General features: G+C 40.1%; 3 protein-coding genes across 3 annotated transcripts; 2 read left to right on the top strand and 1 right to left on the bottom strand.

Annotated features, from left to right (window-relative positions):
• The first annotated feature begins 105 nt into the window (after window positions 1-105).
• eif4e1c (eukaryotic translation initiation factor 4E family member 1c) lies at window positions 106-6,213 on the top strand. The gene is made up of 7 exons (XM_061087208.1): window positions 106-160; window positions 1,325-1,410; window positions 3,941-4,036; window positions 4,389-4,452; window positions 4,547-4,660; window positions 4,770-4,909; window positions 5,027-6,213. Exons 1-7 carry the CDS (start codon window positions 143-145, stop codon window positions 5,139-5,141), a joined length of 633 nt encoding a protein of 210 aa, XP_060943191.1. The 5' UTR covers window positions 106-142; the 3' UTR covers window positions 5,142-6,213.
• A 2,800-nt stretch (window positions 6,214-9,013) lies between these two features.
• On the bottom strand, window positions 9,014-13,247 carry si:dkey-228d14.5 (uncharacterized protein LOC796266 homolog). Its single transcript, XM_061087772.1, has 7 exons — window positions 13,183-13,247; window positions 11,843-11,890; window positions 11,694-11,756; window positions 11,538-11,605; window positions 11,319-11,449; window positions 10,726-10,903; window positions 9,014-9,207 (listed from the first exon to the last, which is right to left on the bottom strand). Exons 1-7 carry the CDS (start codon window positions 13,245-13,247, stop codon window positions 9,014-9,016), a joined length of 747 nt encoding a protein of 248 aa, XP_060943755.1.
• A 2,194-nt stretch (window positions 13,248-15,441) lies between these two features.
• zgc:110319 (uncharacterized protein LOC796111 homolog) lies at window positions 15,442-19,304 on the top strand. Its single transcript, XM_061087073.1, has 8 exons — window positions 15,442-15,535; window positions 16,055-16,158; window positions 16,649-16,784; window positions 17,121-17,187; window positions 17,269-17,380; window positions 17,481-17,544; window positions 18,132-18,306; window positions 18,644-19,304. The coding sequence occupies exons 1-8, from the start codon at window positions 15,471-15,473 to the stop codon at window positions 18,710-18,712; spliced, it is 792 nt and encodes a 263-aa protein (XP_060943056.1). The 5' UTR covers window positions 15,442-15,470; the 3' UTR covers window positions 18,713-19,304.
• Window positions 19,305-19,736: the final 432 nt, after the last annotated feature.

The following is a 19,736-nucleotide window of genomic DNA, read 5'->3' as shown; positions in this document are numbered from 1 at the left end:
AGACTGTATATATAGATATAGTTTCAACTGGTTCCACGGTGTCTCCCACCATCACGTTGGACAGGCGCGGCTTCCGTAGCAGTGTGAGCACTCGGGCGGTGACGCGGACGCGCTGAACGGACAGAACACTTCTACTGTCAAGATGGCGACATCGGAGCCGGTAAGAGAGACGAGAGCGCGGGGGGAGAAAAGCCCCGAGCCCCGGGCAGGGAGGAGGGATGGAGCCGGTCTCCACCGGGTCTGCTGCTCGCCAGCATCGCCTCCGTGGAGCGGCAGAACCCGGGTGGAGACGCCGGGCTCCTGGTGGCTGATGAGCCGGGTTGGCGTGGATCTCAGTTAGCGTTAGCATCCAGAGCAATGTGATGCGTGAGGCTGTGTCGGCAGGGAGGGACTGACCGGCAGCACGTCGGTCATCCACCCGGTCTGTGATGCTTTAACCGCTTCCATGCGAGTCGGTAGCACGTCGGTCGCTCGGTGAACCGTCAGTGAGTGGAAATGCTCCCGATGCGACTTGATTAATGGTGTTTTTTCACAATCCGGACACGTGTGTATCTCGCTGGGAGCTAGCATAGCTCAGCCCGGCTGTATAAACTAATGCTAGCAGGCGTTAACTCATTAGTGTGAGGTTAGCTTCGATTCCACTGAGCCCTTTTGTCCCTTCTCCTGTACTATACGAGGCTAAAGCTAGCTGCTAGCTCTCTGTGAGCTGCTTCGCATTGTAGAATCAACGTTGAGCTGCCTCCCATTGAAGTGAATCGATAGTATTTGACGATGTTTAACAGTCAGATGTATATCTGTGATGAGGCTGCAGCTCCCCGGCGTGTCATCGTGACCTGGAGACACCGCACAGGACCTCATCTGTACTGTGATATTAATAGAGCAGGGAAATAAACGGGGATACTCGATAATAAATCGATCAAAGTTGGTGTAAAAGATTTAAAAAGATGTTACTTGAACATAACACAGATTCAAGTATGTAATTCATGAATGGACAATTGAAACAATGATATTTGCCTCTGCACATGTGTTTTTGCAAGCTAAATTATTAGATATTTTATTACATAAAAGGGATTGCCATATTTATGGATATAGAAAATTATTATTAGTCATAGCCCTGTAAATGTAACCATCCACTGTCAAATCATGACACCGGTAAATGTTCACATGTCTCTCATCCTCTCCCCTTTGCTAAAAGCTGGTCCCCTTCATGATCAGCACACACAGTACATGGATGAGACTTGATGTATTGAACTGATGTTTTCTATAAACATCTCTTGTTTTCTAATAAGTTATACGCTTTGTTTCTCTCTCTCTCTATCTACAGAAAGCACCTGAAACTGAAGATCAACCGACTGAAAGTCAAGTCGTTGCAATTCCCGAGCAGTATATCAAACACCCTCTGCAAAACAAGTGAGAATACACAAAAACACACACACAGCTGCTGGCTTTGACAGGATATTGCAACTGAAAGGGTTTGCTGCCAACATCTACTGCAGTGTTCTCATATTAGTGAGGTTTAAGACTGCAGCACAAAGACAGTTTCTTTATAACATTTGTTCAGCTAGACACCAATGCATCACAGAAATAATGACTCAAACTAGAATCGCACACTGTAGAGCATTTACTTCCGCCAAGGCCAAACAGTTCCTCAATGAAACCGCATTTGAATTCACTAGATTCTGAGTTTTTTGTGACTCATACAAAAAAAATTGCCCATCAAGATCCATGAATGAATCTCTGAGAGATCAATGGAAATGATGAAAAAACGACCCTCTCATAATTTTAAGCATCTGGATCTGCACCAAAATTGAATGGGTTCTTCCCAGATCCGTACCACATCATTCCACCAAGTGTCGTGGTAAACTGTCCTCTAGTTTTTGCGTCTTCTTGCTGACTAACAATTAAACCGACTGGGTTGGAGGGGGTTATAACAGGAAGGAAGAAACAATGAACAGCACATAACATGGAGGAAAGTCTAAAGTCTAAAACAAGCTATGCTGTGATGCATTCCAAAGGCAATAAAACCAAATAGCTCTATTTAAAAAAACATGTAAAACGACTTGACTTCAGAGAGAAGAGATCTTTGTCTTGTCTGTGGGAATGTCCTCATTTTAGCTCTCAGGCTTTGACCCAATTCAGACGTCCTGTATTAATTTTGCAAGTTGTTAACGTTTGTCACTGCCATGGAGTTTTAACTTAAGTTCTTCAATTTATTCTGTACAGTGTCTGTAGAGGATGATGCTGTGACAACAAAGTCAAATTGCTTCTCTTTAGTGACTCTTGTGTGTTACCTGAAACATGCTCTGTATTAGTTTATTTTCAACAATCGTATTGAGTGAAAAGATGTAATATTGCCATAGCAATGAGAAGAGTCACAAATGTGTTGTTCCCCAGGTTCTTTTAGAAACGCTATCACAGAGTTCTGTGGTGGTGACGGCCTATTCAGGAGCATTGTTCAGTTGGTTTTACGAAATGCTGAAAAGTCCCTTTCTAGGCCATTCTGCTCATTCAGCCCAGCTTCACAGGTCAAGGTGGTCCCCACTCTGCTGCTCTCATCTGGCCCACGTTATCCTGGCATTCTATTTGTATGGGTTCAGGTTTTATTGAGAAATGTTGTGGTAGTGATGCCCTTAGTGGTGGATGACTCAGTTGGAGGGATGATGTCGCTTCTGTCTTGCTTCACTGACTATTTAACCACAAAGAAAATATTATTTTAAAACATGTGTTGTAATGTTTGACGCTCCAGCAATTTGCAGGAAGAGACAATGTTCTTCAGTCAGTTTGGATAAATGTAGGATCAATTTGAAATGGAGATAAAAAAAAGGGAAAAATGTGTGACCTGAAGAGTACGGCTAGATGATATGGCCACTAATTATATCAAGATAGAAATGTTTATTAGTCAATATTGATAATTATCACGATAAGGTCAAATTATTGTTTTTGTCAAAATTTGAATACTTATGAGCAGAGAATGGCAAACACTTGACTGTATCTGACTGTACCATAACTTGACATGATCATTTTCAAGTTTCAGGTCGTGCAACATGATTTTCATGTGGCACTGAAACAATTGGAAACCAGCAAGCAGCAGTTTTCAGTCTGAAGTCAAGCATCACTGCTTCTCTGTTGATCCATGTCAAGGTGTTGCCTTCATTTCACAACACAGGCCCACAAGTAGCTGAAGTAGCTACACCTGTGTTTACTTATCCACTTCCCCGGCCACGCCTGAATATAACCATTATACTGGATCAGGGTTTGAAACTGTTCTGTCAGTTCTTCTAGTCTGGCAGTATCCAGTAACTTGTGAGGAGCAGGGCTCACCCTGAATCCTTCGCTGACTCTTATCTGCTGACCGCCATGTTTGTTGACATACGAGTCATGTATACACCCTGCGTGCTCAGCCGGGGTCACCAGAGGAGAGCCAGCTCATATCTCCTCCTGTGTTGTGGAATTATGTCAGTGGAGCAGTGTATTTTTATCCTCTGTTTGGTTGAGTTTATTAATATCCGTGTTTATGACACGAGGATCCAGCTGATGGTTGGTTACTGCTGGGTGAGGGTGGGGGGGCTCATGGGGCCACAGGGTTTAGCTGTTGTCCTCTCGTTGCCCTCGTCCGTCCCCTGCTAGCCCCTTCCTGGGAATAGATGAAAGAATTATAAACAAAGGCTGCGTTTGTGGTGCCTCTGATGGCCACTGTTCACTGATAATGTTTTGTGACGAGCTGTAGTGTGCTGCTGTGTATCTGTCATCGGGACATTTCATTCATTCACATGTGTCATTCTACTGAAACTTCCTGATTACATTTTTATTTTCCCGCTTTCCAATATACTCGCACAGTTTCCGAAAAGTAAAGAATTCTTTATCCTTCTGTTCTCGAGTCATTTCTCTACAAGCCTGTGAATACTGACCGTGTTGCGATTGTTGTCCTCCTCTCTCTCAGATGGGCGCTGTGGTATTTCAAAAACGACAAGAGCAAAAGCTGGACAGAGAACCTGCGTCTCATTTCCAAGTTTGACACAGTGGAAGACTTCTGGGCGTAAGTTAACTCTAATTATCCTGCAATGGTTATCGCACTTTATAGAGGTTTTAAGTGTTTGCCAATTATAAAAGTAGTTGTGTATATCTTACACATGACACAGCCTCCTAGGTAGGGCTGCTTTAAAACTATGTGGGGACAGCAAGAGTTTGCTATATGTCTTCGATTATTTACCTCTGACGTCTGCAGTATATAGTATTGCTAAAGCTCTGAAGCCACGCAAATTAAATGTTTATAAATTATAATATGAGGCATTTAAGAGTGTCCGAAAATATAAACTGGGCAACTTTAGAAGTGACTGACACCTTCTCACACATGAAATGTATTATTATTTATTCTGTGTTTTCTATAGATTATACAACCACATACAGCAACCAAGCAAACTTGGCTTTGGTTGTGATTATTGCTTATTTAAGGTAAGAGTTATGCTTTTTTTGAAAATCTGCCTTTATTAAGAACAACTTGTTTTTTTAAAGAGACATTTAATAGCTGTCTGACTTTTTGTTGTAGGATGGGATTAAGCCAATGTGGGAGGACGACAGGAACAAACTGGGAGGTCGATGGCTGATGACTCTCAATAAACAACAGCGACACAATGACCTGGACCGCTATTGGATGGAGACGGTAAAACCAGTGTTTTCATTGAGCAGCTAAACAAACCAACATTGTCCTATGAATCGCGGCCCCCAAAAAAAGATACTTAATGTAGTGAGTGACATTTTGTGTTTCCCAGCTCTTGTGTTTTGTCGGTGAGTCGTTCGATGAGGCCAGTGAAGACGTGTGCGGTGCAGTGGTCAACGTCAGACCCAAAGGTGACAAAATAGCCATCTGGACGAGCAACTGCCAAAACAGGGATGCCATCATGACGATAGGGTAGGTAGTGACGTCACCCTGTTCACAGGAAATAATACACCGAGTGCTGACTGCAGCTGACCACTAGATGGTGACACTAATTCACGCAGAATTTAACTTCCATCTTTTTTTCCACAGGCAAGTTTATAAAGAGCGCCTGAGCATCCCCAACAAAGCCATGATCGGCTACCAGTCACATGACGACACGTCCAGCAAGAGTGGATCCACCACCAAGAACATGTACACCGTTTGAAACCACCCCCCCCCCTGAAACAACCCCCATTCCAACTTGCTGTAGATTTAAACAATTACCAATCCACATCATCACATTAATAATTTTTTGAGTTGTCAACTACTGTAGTGTCCTTTTCCTTTTACTGAGAAGAGAATTGTTCATAGTGTGTACAGTTGGAGCTTCCCCAATCATGAGAGATCAGTGGAGCAGTTTTCATAAGTAGAGGCCGCAAAGAAAAAGACGTACATGAGCTTCAGCGAGAACACAATGATTTCCTTTTTCGAATTGAAACGTCATAATACCTGTGACCGCCCCTAGCTTAGGTGAGAACAGGCTTTTTTTCTCTACTTCACGGCTTGAAGTTGCAAAAACGAAAGTTGTTAAATGAAAAGGCCTTGCGTCGTTCTCGCTCCTTACTCGAAGTGTTCCTCGCCCCACAGGAAAAGGTGGTTGGCAATTTATCATGTCACTGAACAAATTTTAAGGGCAATTTTTAACTTGATTTATCCAGTGTTAAACATACGTTGGACTTTCAGGCGCACCCGTTTGAAGAATCTACAGTATCTTAAAGGTTTGTTAAGCTGTGGTCACACTCCAAAGTGTATGGTTTGGATTGAGGCCACTTATTGTTTCAGCCATGCTGGAATTGTGGAATATTGCTTGTAGTACTATTTGAATTTTTTTTTCCCCCTTTCCCTTTACATTTATTTATAATGTATGCATTGCAGTTTGAACTACTTAGTTAAAACAACCATGGAACTCTTGTTTTTTCAAATTGTGTTTCTTTTCTTATTTTCTCTCTTTTTGTTATTGAGGTTCATGTGGACTACTGCATATAGATGGCATTTTTTTTACAGTGTATCATGCAGTAAAGATGCTGACAGACTTAGGTGTGCTTTTCACTGTTTTCTTCCTAACAAAACAACTGTAGATAATGTTGCACTCCTTTCTCGGTTGATGCGAAGGAAAGCTGATATTCATTGTGAAATGACTGCTCATAATGTATCTTTATTAATCTGTAATTCCAGGATGTATATTACCTTCTTTCAAGTAAAGGTTTAGTGCTTTGCATTAAAACCAGAGACCACGTTGCCTTGTTTTGTGAGAGTTTATGGATTCATAGTGTCTGTAGGGCAATGATTTATTATCAGGTACTTTATTTACTTTTCCTCCAACGCATAAATCAGCAAATTTCTGTACTTTCTACTAAACTTCATCTTTACAAGGCATCGTTACATGTCCACATTGTTTTAAAGTAATCAACAATTAGAGAGGAATTGATCCAATCAGAGCAGGTAACATTAGACCCCGCCTCCTGCAGCAGGAGGATCATCAGTGAAGTAAAACTTGACAATATGAAAAGTATTTACAGTAGCATCATCTGCAGAATTCTCTATGATATGACTTAAGTCTGTCTTATTGTTGTATAAAACAAAGTATACATTTGGCACAGTTAATGGTGTTGTAGACTGTCGCAGTATAGGAATATGCTACACTTGGCAGGTAATTTTTATACTTAAAGTATATTTGAAAGCAAGTGCGTTTACTCAAGTAGAAAATGCATCAAGTACATGTACACGTCTCTTTTTAATTGTACTTTTACTTGTTTTAAAACCTTTCAGTACTTACAGTTGCAATCAGAAATATTCAACCCCTTCGCCTCAATAGACATAGTGATGTGGATGACAGATAATGACAATAAATGACAAACTCAAACAACAAAAGATATTTACTGATGCGTATTTTAGTTATTTTGACAACAGAAGTTTACTTAACTTTGAAGTTAAAATGAAAAATGTAACTCTTTCAACACGTGCATGTTCAGTATTATTCAACCCCCAGCTTCAGTACTTTGTGGCGCATCCTCTAGCTTTTATAACTTCTAACAAACGTTTTCGATAAGTACAGACAAGCTTCTTACACCTCTCGATTGGAATCTTTACCCATTTTTCACGTGAAAAAGCCTCTAGCTCAGTGATGTTTGATGGCTTCCGTGCTGCAACTGCCTTCTTTGAATCCCACCAATGATTTTCAATCAGATTTAAATCTGGTGACTGAGAAAGCCACTCCAGGACATTCCAGGATCTTTTTCTCAACCAAGCTTTGGCTGACTTGGAGGTGGGCTTTGGATCATTGTCTTTCTGGAAAGTCTAATGATCACCAAGGTTCAATTGGTCAACAGAAGGCATCACATTCCTCTTTAAAATGGCCTGGTATTTCTGTGAATCCATGATGCAATGCACACGATCAAGATTGCTAGTTCCTGCTGCAGAAAAACAGCCCCACATCATCTTTGACCAACCTCCATGCTTGACTTTGGGGATGGTATTCTTCTGGTCAGAAGCCTGTCCTTTTGCACGCCAGACCTACCGCTGGCCCATACGTCCAAACAGTTCCAGTTTAGTTTCATCAGTCCATAGAACTGTCACCCAAAGCACAGTAGTCTTATCCAAATTCCTCCTGTCATATTCTAGTCGACTTTTGATGTTCCTTGTGGTCAAGAGCTGAGTGCGTCTTGGAGTCCGGCCATGGAGTCCTTGTTTATTCAGCGCACGTCTTATAGTTGGGCTTTCTTCCACGGCCAGGCTGGTTTGCAGCTGCTCCATAAGTTTTAAACGTCCTTATAATGCTCCCAATGGTGTCTCTTGGAATATCATTTTTTGGGGAAATCTTCTTCTACCCAAGGCCTTTGCTCTTTGAGCAAGATTCTGTCAGCTTGAATTGATAAATCCTTAAAATCTTTGGGGGGTTGAATATTTCTGATTGCAACTGCACTTTAACAGTGAAGAATCACAGTGGGAATAAGCACAGTTTCAATGTGATATGGTGAAATTTGTATTTTATTTACACATCCAGCTGCATTCTCTCTGACGCTCTGATTTCTGTGGTAAGCAAAACAATGATGAGACCACAACTGCAGAAATAATATATCTTAAGTTAAAAAAGAAGCAATCCTGCTTATAATAATTTATTCATGTTGGACCACATAGCTGCAGAAAGTGAAAGATTTTTAGGGCCCTTTGAAGCAACTTTATATAAAAGCGCCTTAAATTATTTTTTTTATTCTCACAACCACTAAAATACGTTAATAGATCACAACTTAAAAGTTTGTAATGGGACGCAGAACAGACAACCCCCACTATGCTGTGCATTGTCATTGCTGCCTGGCCTTAATACCTAGGCCAATTGGCCCATTTAGTTTTCTCCCTCGTTTTTAGTGTGGATAAACTGTCCAATCATATTTTTCTGATTCGTCACTCTTTAATCATTCAGTCAAACAGGATCTTTTGCTCTTATGGGAAACTTTCAATCTGAATATTTCTCACTTCCTCCTCCCGCCTGTTATCTCAAAGTCAAATCTATGAACAGGTCTTGTCGGTTTTCACAAGTGTCATGATTTCATTCATCCCGGAGCTAAACGTAAGTCCTTACATCCAACCTTCATGTTAAGAAACGATCAGAAATGATGATCGTCTCCACAATAATAAATTCTGAGGTCATTGCTGATTGTGCCAAAATCCATAAAAAAAAAACTATGTAAACAAGGACATCAGAGTATGATACCCCAGGTTAGTTGAACTTTGGCAGCGCATCAACATCGCTTGGAAAAAAATAAATAATTGCATCTGATGTATTTTGTTCATCCCGCACAAATAGTTTTTTTCCCCAATAAATATAGGTTTTACCTATGCAACAGATATACCAGGTGAGTAAAATCGTACTATTCCACACAACAGTTTCCAGGGGGAGGAAAAAAAGTGCTTATCTATAAATGGATAAAAATCCATCTTTGCAGGATGATGAAAAAGATAATTCCTGGTTCCCCTGCCATGTCCAAGTCACTGTCCTTACAAATGCCTTAAGTCCATCCTTTCATGTGATGCCTCACATCAGGGCATCGTCATCATCAGAGGCTTTTCTTCTTCTCGTTTGGTCAGCAGGTTTGAAAGCATGAAGGACGAGAAGAAGTAAAACTCCACGGCGTAGCTGAACTCAAACAGCTCCAAGTTGGCACTGATCATCCACTCAAATATGGCAGCTAGGTGGACGTAAAAGTAATCATTCTGGGGAAACAGAATCAGATCTGAGGGTGTGCGAGTTAAGGACATTTGGAACAGTTAGTGACAGAGTAGTGGATTGCTTCTTAAGAGACCGAAGATCACATTAAAGCTCCTGAGGACATTGAAACACATGTCAACAAAGCACAAATACAAATTTATAAATCAGAGGCAGTGACACGCCTCCCTGTGTGAACAAGCCTTTTAGGTGCTGGGTGAATATCTTCAGGAATATAATGCAAATCTGTCTACTTAATCTTTTTGCTCTCATCCTATGACCTAAATGAATATTCGCAGACAGACGTTTAGCCCAATGTAGTGAGTTTGCGCTCATTCGTGAGAAAACGTGAAAATGATTTTACCACCTGAGGAAGCGTGTCCTTCAGTTAGACCAGGGGTGGGCAAACTTTTTGACTCGCGGGCCACATTGGGTTCTAAAATTTGACAGAGGGGCCGGGCCAGGAACAGATGGATGGAGTGTTTTTGTGAACTAATATAAATGACATGGAAAAATCATTACATGAAAGGATTTGGCCTTTACCAAGTAGCAAAGCACTTATTTGCAAGGCCATTTAACAAAAACTCGCCTTCAGAGAAAGGCTTGCTAGCCTTTGCTATTTCGAATGCCCCCCAAAAAACATGCCTTGGTAGATGACTCTTTAATCGCAGTTTGTCTGTGAAATTTTTTTTGCTGAGTCTGTAAATTAGTCGCCAATCTCTGAGCTGCAGCCACCTGTTCTTGCGTTGACTGCTTGCTAGCGTAGTTAGCATGCTTCGTAGCAAAGTGACGGCTGATGTTGTACTCCATGAAAACTGCGACTTTTTCAGCATATCAGGCATACAGCCTTTGATTTGACTTCAGTGAAAAAGTATTTTGTTGTCGACTCCGTGTTAAACACTCGGCACTCATTGTCCACTTTTTCGTTTCCTTGATCCTCTCATTTTACAGAAGGGCTCACAGTGCAAAGGGAAAAAGTTAAGGGAGATCATGTGCCTTTTCAAGCCCTATACACCACACTGCCGGGAAAATGTAATTTAGCTGATGCTTTTATCCAAAGCGACTTACAATAAGTGCATTCAACCCCGAGGGTTCAAACCCAGAACAGATTAAAAAGCCCAACGGGCCGTATATGGCCCGCGGGCCGTACTTTGCCCTTGTCTGAGTTAGACTATAAAAAATATAAATCCATTTACTTTTGGATGTCCGCAACTCAGTGATTCTGAGTTTTACACTAAACACTCTAGCTTCCACATGTCAGAGTGGGACATGTGAAGCCAAGCGATACAGGAAAACACTGGTTAAAGATTGATGGGGCCATAAATGCCACATATACATTCTTAATCTGCTTCATTCAGGTGGACTGTAGTGGCCGGTCCCACTTTGTCAACAGAGCAGCCGGCCGGATCCAAGTGCAGCACAAAGGGTCTGTGGTGCTGTATAAAGCAGCTGGAGAGTGTTACACAGACGTCACAGCAAACTGTCCACACCCCCTGTATGAAACCCCACCAATAATGTTTAACATCCATGGATTATGAAAGGATACAGCAGAGGGTGACGATGGCTTGAATCACGGTGGAGGTGATGCGGAATGGGACGAGGACCTTCTCGTACCCAGTCAGCACACACTTCTTGGTCAGGACAGTGAGCAGGATGGTGTAGAAGCAGATGCATATGAAGCTGGTGGCAGCTCCGAAGTAGTGAAGCAGTGACAGGTAACCAGGCTGTGGAGGAACGGTCAGCAAGTCCCGGGTCAATGCATGAACACCAGGTAGAGACATGGGCACAGATCGTTCGAAAGACTATTATAAGTGTGGATCTGTGTTTTGTAGTTATATCACCTGAGAAAATATATTTTGTTTTTAATGGGACAACCTTTGGCATTCAGGGGGTAAACAGCCTCAGTTACATGTTTATATGGTCTTTTTCAGATGTTCTCACATCATACGATGACATGAATGTTTTTAACCAATTTTAATTCATTTTTAACATCCTATGATCACCTGTCAAACACTTTGAATTATATTTGTTTGAAAGGCGCTTTTTAAGTAAACTTAGTTACTTAGTTACTAAAGTAAAGTTAGAATTTGTCAACAAACAAAAAAACATTGAGACATCTTGAATCTCAGCAGCACTTACGTTGCAGTTTCCAGCAGTGAAGGCCCCAATGGACGCCACCGCGCCAAAGACCAGCGCAAACTTGCTCAGCATAGAATGACATGCGTGTTTCTCCATAACATGTGCATGGTGGAATATGCAGAAGAACAGAACTGGGGAGGAAGTCACAGCTGTCAGGGCTACAACATGGCACTCATATCATGTGTGTGAAGGTGTTCGGCCTTCAGCAGGGAAACTCACACAGGACGGATGCAGCGTTGATTGTGGCTGTAAAAAGGGAGTTTTCTGGTAGGTTGGTTCCACTTGAGCTGGAATCATTTGTTCAGATTAGTTATGTTTCACTTTTTCAAGAACAAATGAAAAAAAATTATAACATTTAGTAAACTGTATTTTTACCTTATGGTAGGAACCCTGCAACATCCAGTGGACTGATTCCCAGTGCAGAAGTTGCCACCCTCCCTTAGAAAAAGTTCAAAATGTTTTTTAAGAGAATCTGTCACATCCAGATGTTGATGATATTTTTTTATTAACAACACACAACTTACCAGTCACTGAGGGAGCACACATGTTCATTGGAGAAGGCCAGGCCATATCTGGATAAATAAAAGAGAAGCAAAGATAAAGTGACACAAGTTGGGTTCTGTGACATAATTGATATGATGGGAACCAACATTAAACTGCATGGCTGGATTTTTTGTGTCACTGATGTAACACTGCATCAATATTATCATCACCTTTCACTTTTTTCAGAATTAGGTTAGATCATTATCAGCTCATTCCTGTGGACAGCGTCAATTTACAATCAGTTGGCTCCACTTAGTTTTTCCTGTACCTGTAACATTTGGATCAACACCTGTTTACTTCCACCGGGGAGCTTATGTTTTCACCGCAGGCTGTGTGTTTGTTTGTGTGATCTAACACAAAAACAACCAAACGGATTCCACAGAACTTGGTGGATGGCTGTGGTCAGGAAGGAACCCATTGGATTTTAGTGCAGAGGTGGATGCATTCTTTCACTTTCTTTAACACTACAAGACAGTGCGTTTATTTTGACATATGATAAGTTTTCCAAAGTGTGATTTGTGAATCTTAACGAAAACAGGCATGGTCAGAAAACTCCTATTTATGAGTTTGTGAAAGAGCATTATGATTGAATTCAAGGAGACTGCCCAGCCTAGGTGAAGGTATGTGCCAGACCGGGAGCCAGAATTCTCTCCCGCAATTCAGCTAAAAACTATACAGGGTAACATCTATGAATACATATATATATATATAAAGTGTAATGTAAAATATGTGTGATGTATGTCAATAAAAGATATTCAGTGAAGACAAAACAAAATCCCTGCATATGGGTGTTTTCACAGATGACGAAGAGCTTGATTATCCACAGGAGTAACGCAATGTGACAGCACGTTTGTATGTCTTTGTTTTGATCCACATGGGGTTTTGTTAAACCACAACTGTCGTTGTTCACACCCGGCAGCACAGAGAAACTTGACAGATCACATTTTTCAACGGGTTCGCTATTCACAAATGTTAAGCAACAGGTGAGTTTTCAGGAGCTTCTAATTCAAGTTAAAAGACTGCACTGACCAGCTTTAAATAACATGACTTAAAAGTTACCTCCTCGGCTTTTAATGTGATTTTTTATTTTATTTGGCTCTCGCTGCTTTTCTTCGATTAACCTATATAAAGAATCTCGAACACAATAAAAAGGGACAAAAAAACATAATAATAAGGATAATAATCGCATATATATTTTTCACTGATATAAATAGATCAAATATTAAAATTAAAGAACATGAAAAGCAATAGTCTATAGTGAGACATTAAGTTATTCAGGATGATCATAGATCAAATGTAAAAAGTGGCTTGGTTCACTTACACACTCCATGTTCCTATGAATGACACCAGCGAGAGGGCCATGGGGAGAATGATCCAGAGCACCATGTCTTGTTGATGAGGACGACAAAGTTAAAAGTCAAATTAAATACGAGATTTCTTGAGTCCTGGTTCCTTTCACACCCTCGGACAGCAGACTTGTGAGTCGAGTCCTTGTTGAGTCCGCCCTTTAGCTACATACCAGATCAGGACGAAAAAACGACTGCCTATCCTAATGATGTCAGGGTTGTTCAGGTTCTTCCAGTACAGAATGTGCTCCTGACGTTCGTTTTGACACCACCGCCTTTCAGAATGAAGCTCCTTTGTGGGAGAGTCACTCATTCTGTGCCACTCCTCTTAGTCACTATCTTCTGCTGTCAGAAGAAGTGTTGGGAAACATGGGGTTGGACAGCTTGAAACTGGGCGACAGTGTTTGTTTTGAACCAAGGAAACTCACCTTCATGCGCAACTGCAACTGAGTTTCCTCATTCTCGATCAGGTCGGTCTGGATTTGTTAAAGCGACTGTTTACATGGATTATTTAATATGAACTTTGATTTTGAGATGCATCAGTTGTTCTGTAATCAGTGTTACATAACAAATACGTGACAAGCTTCCTTATTTATTTTACATATTTTCTCATAGCTCTGACATTTTGGAGGATTATGTAGTTTTTAATCCAGTGCATTTATTCATGGCTATAATTACTTGTTATTTCAATTCATAAAAGTGTGTGTAATCAACAAACACAGCAAATTGTGATCTTTTTATTATAGGTCAGGATACGATTGTGTTTATATGGAATTTCTACAAATAAAGGCAAGAAAAAAAAAAGGTAGATTTCATTAGGGAATTGTATGGGTATACATACCACAAATACCTGTGCACTCATCATGTTTTCACTGACAGATCAAAGTACAGTACAGTACAGTACAGTACAAAGACTAGACAGAGTATTGTGCAGCAGTTCTGCAGTTACAGTACAGAAGTCACAAACCATTAATATTTATGCCTTTCTAATTTTCTCAACTGTCTATGCCATTCAGCTGTACACTGTTTTAATGGCCCTTTATTTGATAGAACAATACAAAGCCAAACACAGTCATTCTTTCTAATTGCACGCTATGGTCCTAAATCAGGTGTGTCCAACACTTACCAGGATTTGTTATTCAAACAAAATGTGGATCCACTCAGGAGCTAGAGAACAAGGCACGGAAGTCCAATTTTCTTCTGGGTTCTGACTCATAAACTGAAGGTGTCTGAGGAAATGAAAAAGTGCACGTAGGAGCTAAGCAAGCATTTCATGAAGGAAATACCTGTATCAAACTATTCAAACCGAGGGCAAAACAGAGAACAGGACCAAAGAAGATGTGTGATCAGGATTATGTTTGCTTGAGGTGGAATATAATGATCACAATGATGCATTCAGACTTTTGTTCAAGCTTCCAAGTTAAACAAGTACAAGAAGCAGCAATGTCCACTCCACATCCTTCTTACTGTGTCGAGGACTTTTGTGTATAAATGTGTGTGTAATGTCAACTGTGATGATTCCATTTCTATATCATTGTTCTGTATTTTTTCGTTTGAGTATTTAATTTACCTGCGGATGTTATGTTGTCGTCTCTGTTTGTTTATTTGCCTGTTTGCATGATAATTATCGGGATTAAGCCAAAACTACTGGATTGATTAACAGGAAATTCGGTGTCGGCTACGGATCAAGGAAGAACATGTGAATAATGGTGAGGATCCGGATCAGTGGGCAGGAGGAGGATTTTTGATACTTTTTCTCTTTCTATAACATTGTGAGATGGTTTTCAACATTTCTCAGAGAACATTTCATGGATAAAGAGGAAAAAACGACGATCAGGCATATTTAGGTGACTGATATTTATGAATGTCTGAAATTTGGTGCAGATCAGAATCTAAATCCAGATCTTGTGAACTTAAAAGTAGAAACACCACATGCAGGATGGAGTGCAAACACACAGGAAGAGATCAGGCAAAACACCAACTCAAATAAATCACTGCATGTGACGAGAAGGACAAATAGAAGCTGTGACATCATCAAACAAACACGAAGCATGTTACTTACCCACACCTTGCGCTTAAAACTATCTTCACTTCTCTAGATGATGTTTTTTTAAAAAGATCTGCAAGATACTGGTAATATTACGTCCCTATATCACTGCAATGAATGTATACAAACAATAGTAATATTGCTGTGTTTGGTCGGAGGACAGGATGAGAAGCCCCCTGGCGACCACACGAGGTCCTCATTTTCAAAACAAACAAAATGGCGGCGCACATGAGATGGGGTCTCCTCCAGTTGTTACGAGCCAGGAACAAGTGTCACATCAGGTTTGAGCCTCTTCACAGATGTGACATGTTAATGTGTGCGGCGGATTTAACGCGTGTTAATGTTCGTGCGTTGCATTGAAAACAAACGACGTGTTGATGCGATGATGTTCGCTAGCTAGTTAGCTAACAAGCTAACTACGACGCTGGGTAACACAGTATGTCATTTGTCCGACCCGGGGATGCACACGTGGATACATCGAATAAAGCTCGTTTAAGTTATTTTAGTTTAGCTAATCTCGTGTTTTATTACTTTTTATTTCAATGTTTGTGTTCCTCGTGACCCCTGTAAGCAGTGTGCTAGCAGCTAACGTTAGCCAGCTGTACTCTGCTCTGTCATACCGATGATGTGCTGTCCCAAAACATCTGTGTAGTTTGACGTTTCGGGACAAAATCATTGAGTTTACAGCCAATCACGTGCTTGCACCTTTCTGTTTACACTGTCAGTGAAACGTGGATGAGCTGAAGTCCTGTGTAGATCCACAGACAGTGTGTGCATCACTACTCTGTATACATTGTCAGGTTTCCAGAGCAGATCAGGAGCTCACATCTCTCCCAGTGCACCACCCGGAGCTCCAGAGGACTTGAGTCTCATTGCAGGACAGCAGGAGCCACGTTCTTCTCAAGTAAGACTCCAGTGTCAGGACACCCCAGTCAAAGCCCAGGGCCCCTGGATCCACAGGTTTATTCCATGTTGTTTAGATCTAATATAAGATTAGATAAAACAACCTATTTTTAAAAGTCACATGCATTTAAATTCTGGGATCTAGTGGAATTCAAAACAACACAAATCATTTACAGAGTAAGAAATAACCTTCTTCCTGGCAACTTAGAGATCAGAATTCTCAATAAATAAGGTTAAATTGATGAAAAGGGTCGTTTTCAATTTCATGAATGAACAACTTTCCATTCAGCTAAAAACTACTGGTCGGTTTTTTGGTGCGAAAGGAAATTATATAACTCGCATGCACAATGGGGGTCAACAGGTGTATTGCATTCAGATCACAACCTTAATAGATCCACTAACACTCTGTAATCGTGCTTTAAAATATTTAATATATGATAGAAAAGAATAACAAAACCTACTAAAAAAATGTTTTTTGTGATATTTTTCAGTGAGACACTTCTCCATCCAGACTCAAGACACTCCAAACCCCAGGAGCTTGAAGTTTCTCCCTGGTAAACCAGTCCTAGGAAGTGGGACTCTTGACTTTCCCTCTCCAAGCTCAGCGGAATCCTCATCTTTAGCCAGGTTGGGTGTCAAGTTTACTGTCGTACTTTGTCAAGCGGAGGTTGTACAGTTTCTAATTTGACTAAATAGATTTTAATAGAAACATCTGTCTCACTTAGGACAAGGTTTGTGTCTGTTTGTGGTCTGTGATTCATATGTGTGTAAGTGGAATGAACTCTTTGACGTCTACATTTTTTATTCATGATTCAAGTGACGACATTAGACGCTTAGACCTGCACAACCGGATATTTTATTTTTAACACTGAATGAACGCCAACAAATTCCGACTTCTAACTGTCATTGTGTGTTGTTTTTTTCATTCTATTGAACATTAACATGATAAAATGTTTGTTTCAGAGTCTTGTTTGAGATTGAAGGAGTGAAAAGTGTGTTCTTCGGCCCTGACTTCATCACAGTCACTAAAGTTAGTATGAACTGTATTTTTAAGCTTCTCTGTGTGATTTTATTGCTATACATGTCCATGAGATCTTTGCTGTCCTGTCAGGCAGATGAAGATGTGGAATGGACACACATCAAGCGTCATGCTTTGGACGCCATTACTAAGTTCTTCGAAAGCGGTGACCCGATAACAACAGGGACAGTTAACAATGAAAGCAGTGAGTTATGAAATGTGGCCATTTTGTTTATCCTGACATTCATGCATATTTTGTCAGTAAAATTGTGCAAAAAGTAAACAATGCATTTTCTTTATTGTAGGTATTTCTGAAGATGATGATGAAGTTGTAGCTATGATAAAGGAGCTTCTGGACAACAGGATTAGGTACAAACAAGTTTACAGCCGTTTATGTGTTTTTTTGTAGTGTCTAGCTGTTTTTAGACATGCACCGAACTCTGGATAGTTTCCTGAAATTTTCCAGAGGACCTGTATGCAAATGTCTCAGTCAAATGCTTCAGACTTCTTTTTGTCAGCCCCCTACAATAAAATGTCCAGGAAATGTCTGAGTGAGCGACTGTGAGAACAAGGTAGGAAATTGTTCGAAAAATTCACAGCGACCAAGTGATGACCTATCTAACATTAATGGAAGCAACACGTAGTAGATGAAGATGTCAACTTGGAAGACAATTAGATTCAAGAGCTTTTAGGTATAAGGGCCACTACTGGTGTTGATGTGCTGTCGACAAAACGATTTGTGATTTCCATAGCAGAATTTATACGTCATATCCGTACTCATGCATCCTCTACACGGGGGCTACCACTTATTTAAATGTTCCAGAAATGTTCCTGTTGTTGTGAACCTGTCTGACCTGGAGAATCTGAGGTGATGGTTAAAGACAGCTGTACTGAGACATCAGTCTAAACTCGCTATCCTTTCTGTTGTTTTGTTCTGTATAACATTATTCAACAAGGCCGACGGTGCAGGAGGACGGAGGTGATATCATCTACAAGGGTTTTGAGGACGGCATAGTCAAGCTGAAGCTGGTCGGCTCCTGCACAGGGTGTCCCAGCTCCTCAGTCACGCTGCGGAATGGGATTCAGAACATGCTTCAGTTTTATATCCCAGAAGTAGACAGTGTGGAACAGGTGATACTGAATTTCTGTTGTGTAGTTTTGTAGCTGAGCAGAGATTTATGCAGGTTTATTTTTCTGATTTGTTCATTCTTGGATTTATCTGAGCGGTTTCCTTATGGATATTTAAATCATCATATACAGGAAATTGTTCCATAATCAAATCCCCAAAAATGTTGACCCTCAAGGCTAAATAATAAGACCAGACTTGAATTTTTTCAATCTGTGTGTATTTGCTACTATAGGATACCGAGTTTAGCTGTTCTGTGATTAAGACGAAGGAGAATACTGTTTGTCTTTGCAGAGTTTTATGTCCCATTCATCATATTGTCCCTTTTCTTTGTTTGCCCAGGTGGAAGACGAAGTGGATGAAATCAATGCAAAGGTTTTCTCAGAGCTGGAACGCAAATTACAAGAATGAAAAACCTGTTCAACCAATGCACTCGTTAACTTTGTTTTTTCGCTGTGTTAAAACAAAAACATTCATAATTTCTATATAATATTTCACATAGTACTAGAATGAAGAGAGATAAGCAATTTCAGCTATTTTAGGTGCATATACTGTTCAAGATTTGAAGCTGTGTTGTCTGTGTACATACTGAATGTCCCCGTTACTAAAGATGAAAATATATGTTGTTGACCTATATATGGAAGATACAATAATTTTACTGGCTACGCAGAAATGTTAAGTGATGGCTATAAAAGTGTTGTTGTATTTATTTCTTATAAATAATGTATATTTTGAAATACTGTAATATTTTCATAGATTGTCGAGTTCTTGACAATGTGAAATGGTCGAGCAGAATGAAGTTTGAATAAGGTGTTAGCTATTGAAACTGAAAAGAAGGTTGTTTTTGTTAATACATCGACAAATGAAATAAAATGCCACGGTTAATAATAACACCGAAGTAAGTTTCTCACCCTAAAATACCTGTATGCTATTTATGTGCGTTGCGCTGCTCACATAAGATTTACTGTATCGCATTAAACAAAGTTCACAGTTTGAAAGCTTATCTTTGTTTCTGATCTCCTTTTTAAATTATTATACTGTTATTTTAATGCAGGTGTGACTCATGTCATTGTGTTTTGTGTGGGAAGAGAAACAAATGAAGAATCGTTTCTCATTTAGTTGTTACAGGAATAATCAGAATCATTATTGATCAGTATGTTTACGTATGGAAGTTATATGACTGGCTTCTAGCAGCTCTCAATGTATTTATATACAGTTCCTAGAGCAACATTCAGGAGGATTACACTTAGGCATCTACTAATACCTCAATCAATCAACCAGACTTTATTTATATTACAGTTTTCATACGAATAAATGGTACAACAATTTGCTTCACATATATAAAATTATTATAATTACATGCAATCAACACCAAAAACACAGTTTCAATGAAAGAAATGAACATTATAACTTCATATACTATAAATTACCTTTG

This window comes from Limanda limanda, chromosome 15, assembly GCF_963576545.1.
Source record: "Limanda limanda chromosome 15, fLimLim1.1, whole genome shotgun sequence".
In the NCBI taxonomy this organism is placed as follows: domain Eukaryota; kingdom Metazoa; phylum Chordata; class Actinopteri; order Pleuronectiformes; family Pleuronectidae; genus Limanda; species Limanda limanda.
The sequence above is the reverse complement of the archived record's forward strand: the minus strand, read 5'-3'. Positions and strand labels throughout refer to the sequence as shown.

Excerpts from the sequence above, each read along its gene's own strand:
- eif4e1c (XM_061087208.1), top strand. Across the intron at positions 1,411-3,940 it reads AAACACCCTCTGCAAAACAA|ATGGGCGCTGTGGTATTTCA; the intron begins GTGAGAATACAC and ends CCTCTCTCTCAG. Across the intron at positions 4,910-5,026 it reads GATGCCATCATGACGATAGG|GCAAGTTTATAAAGAGCGCC; the intron begins GTAGGTAGTGAC and ends TTTTTTCCACAG.
- si:dkey-228d14.5 (XM_061087772.1), bottom strand. The coding sequence starts at position 13,247 with ATGGTGCTCTGGATCATTCTCCCCATGGCCCTCTCGCTGGTGTCATTC. Across the intron at positions 11,757-11,842 it reads GTGTGCTCCCTCAGTGACTG|GGAGGGTGGCAACTTCTGCA; the intron begins GTAAGTTGTGTG and ends ACTTTTTCTAAG. Across the intron at positions 11,450-11,537 it reads CAACGCTGCATCCGTCCTGT|TTCTGTTCTTCTGCATATTC; the intron begins GTGAGTTTCCCT and ends CTTCCTCCCCAG.
- zgc:110319 (XM_061087073.1), top strand. The coding sequence starts at position 15,471 with ATGGCGGCGCACATGAGATGGGGTCTCCTCCAGTTGTTACGAGCCAGG. Across the intron at positions 17,188-17,268 it reads ACTTCATCACAGTCACTAAA|GCAGATGAAGATGTGGAATG; the intron begins GTTAGTATGAAC and ends CTGTCCTGTCAG. Across the intron at positions 17,545-18,131 it reads CTTCTGGACAACAGGATTAG|GCCGACGGTGCAGGAGGACG; the intron begins GTACAAACAAGT and ends TTATTCAACAAG.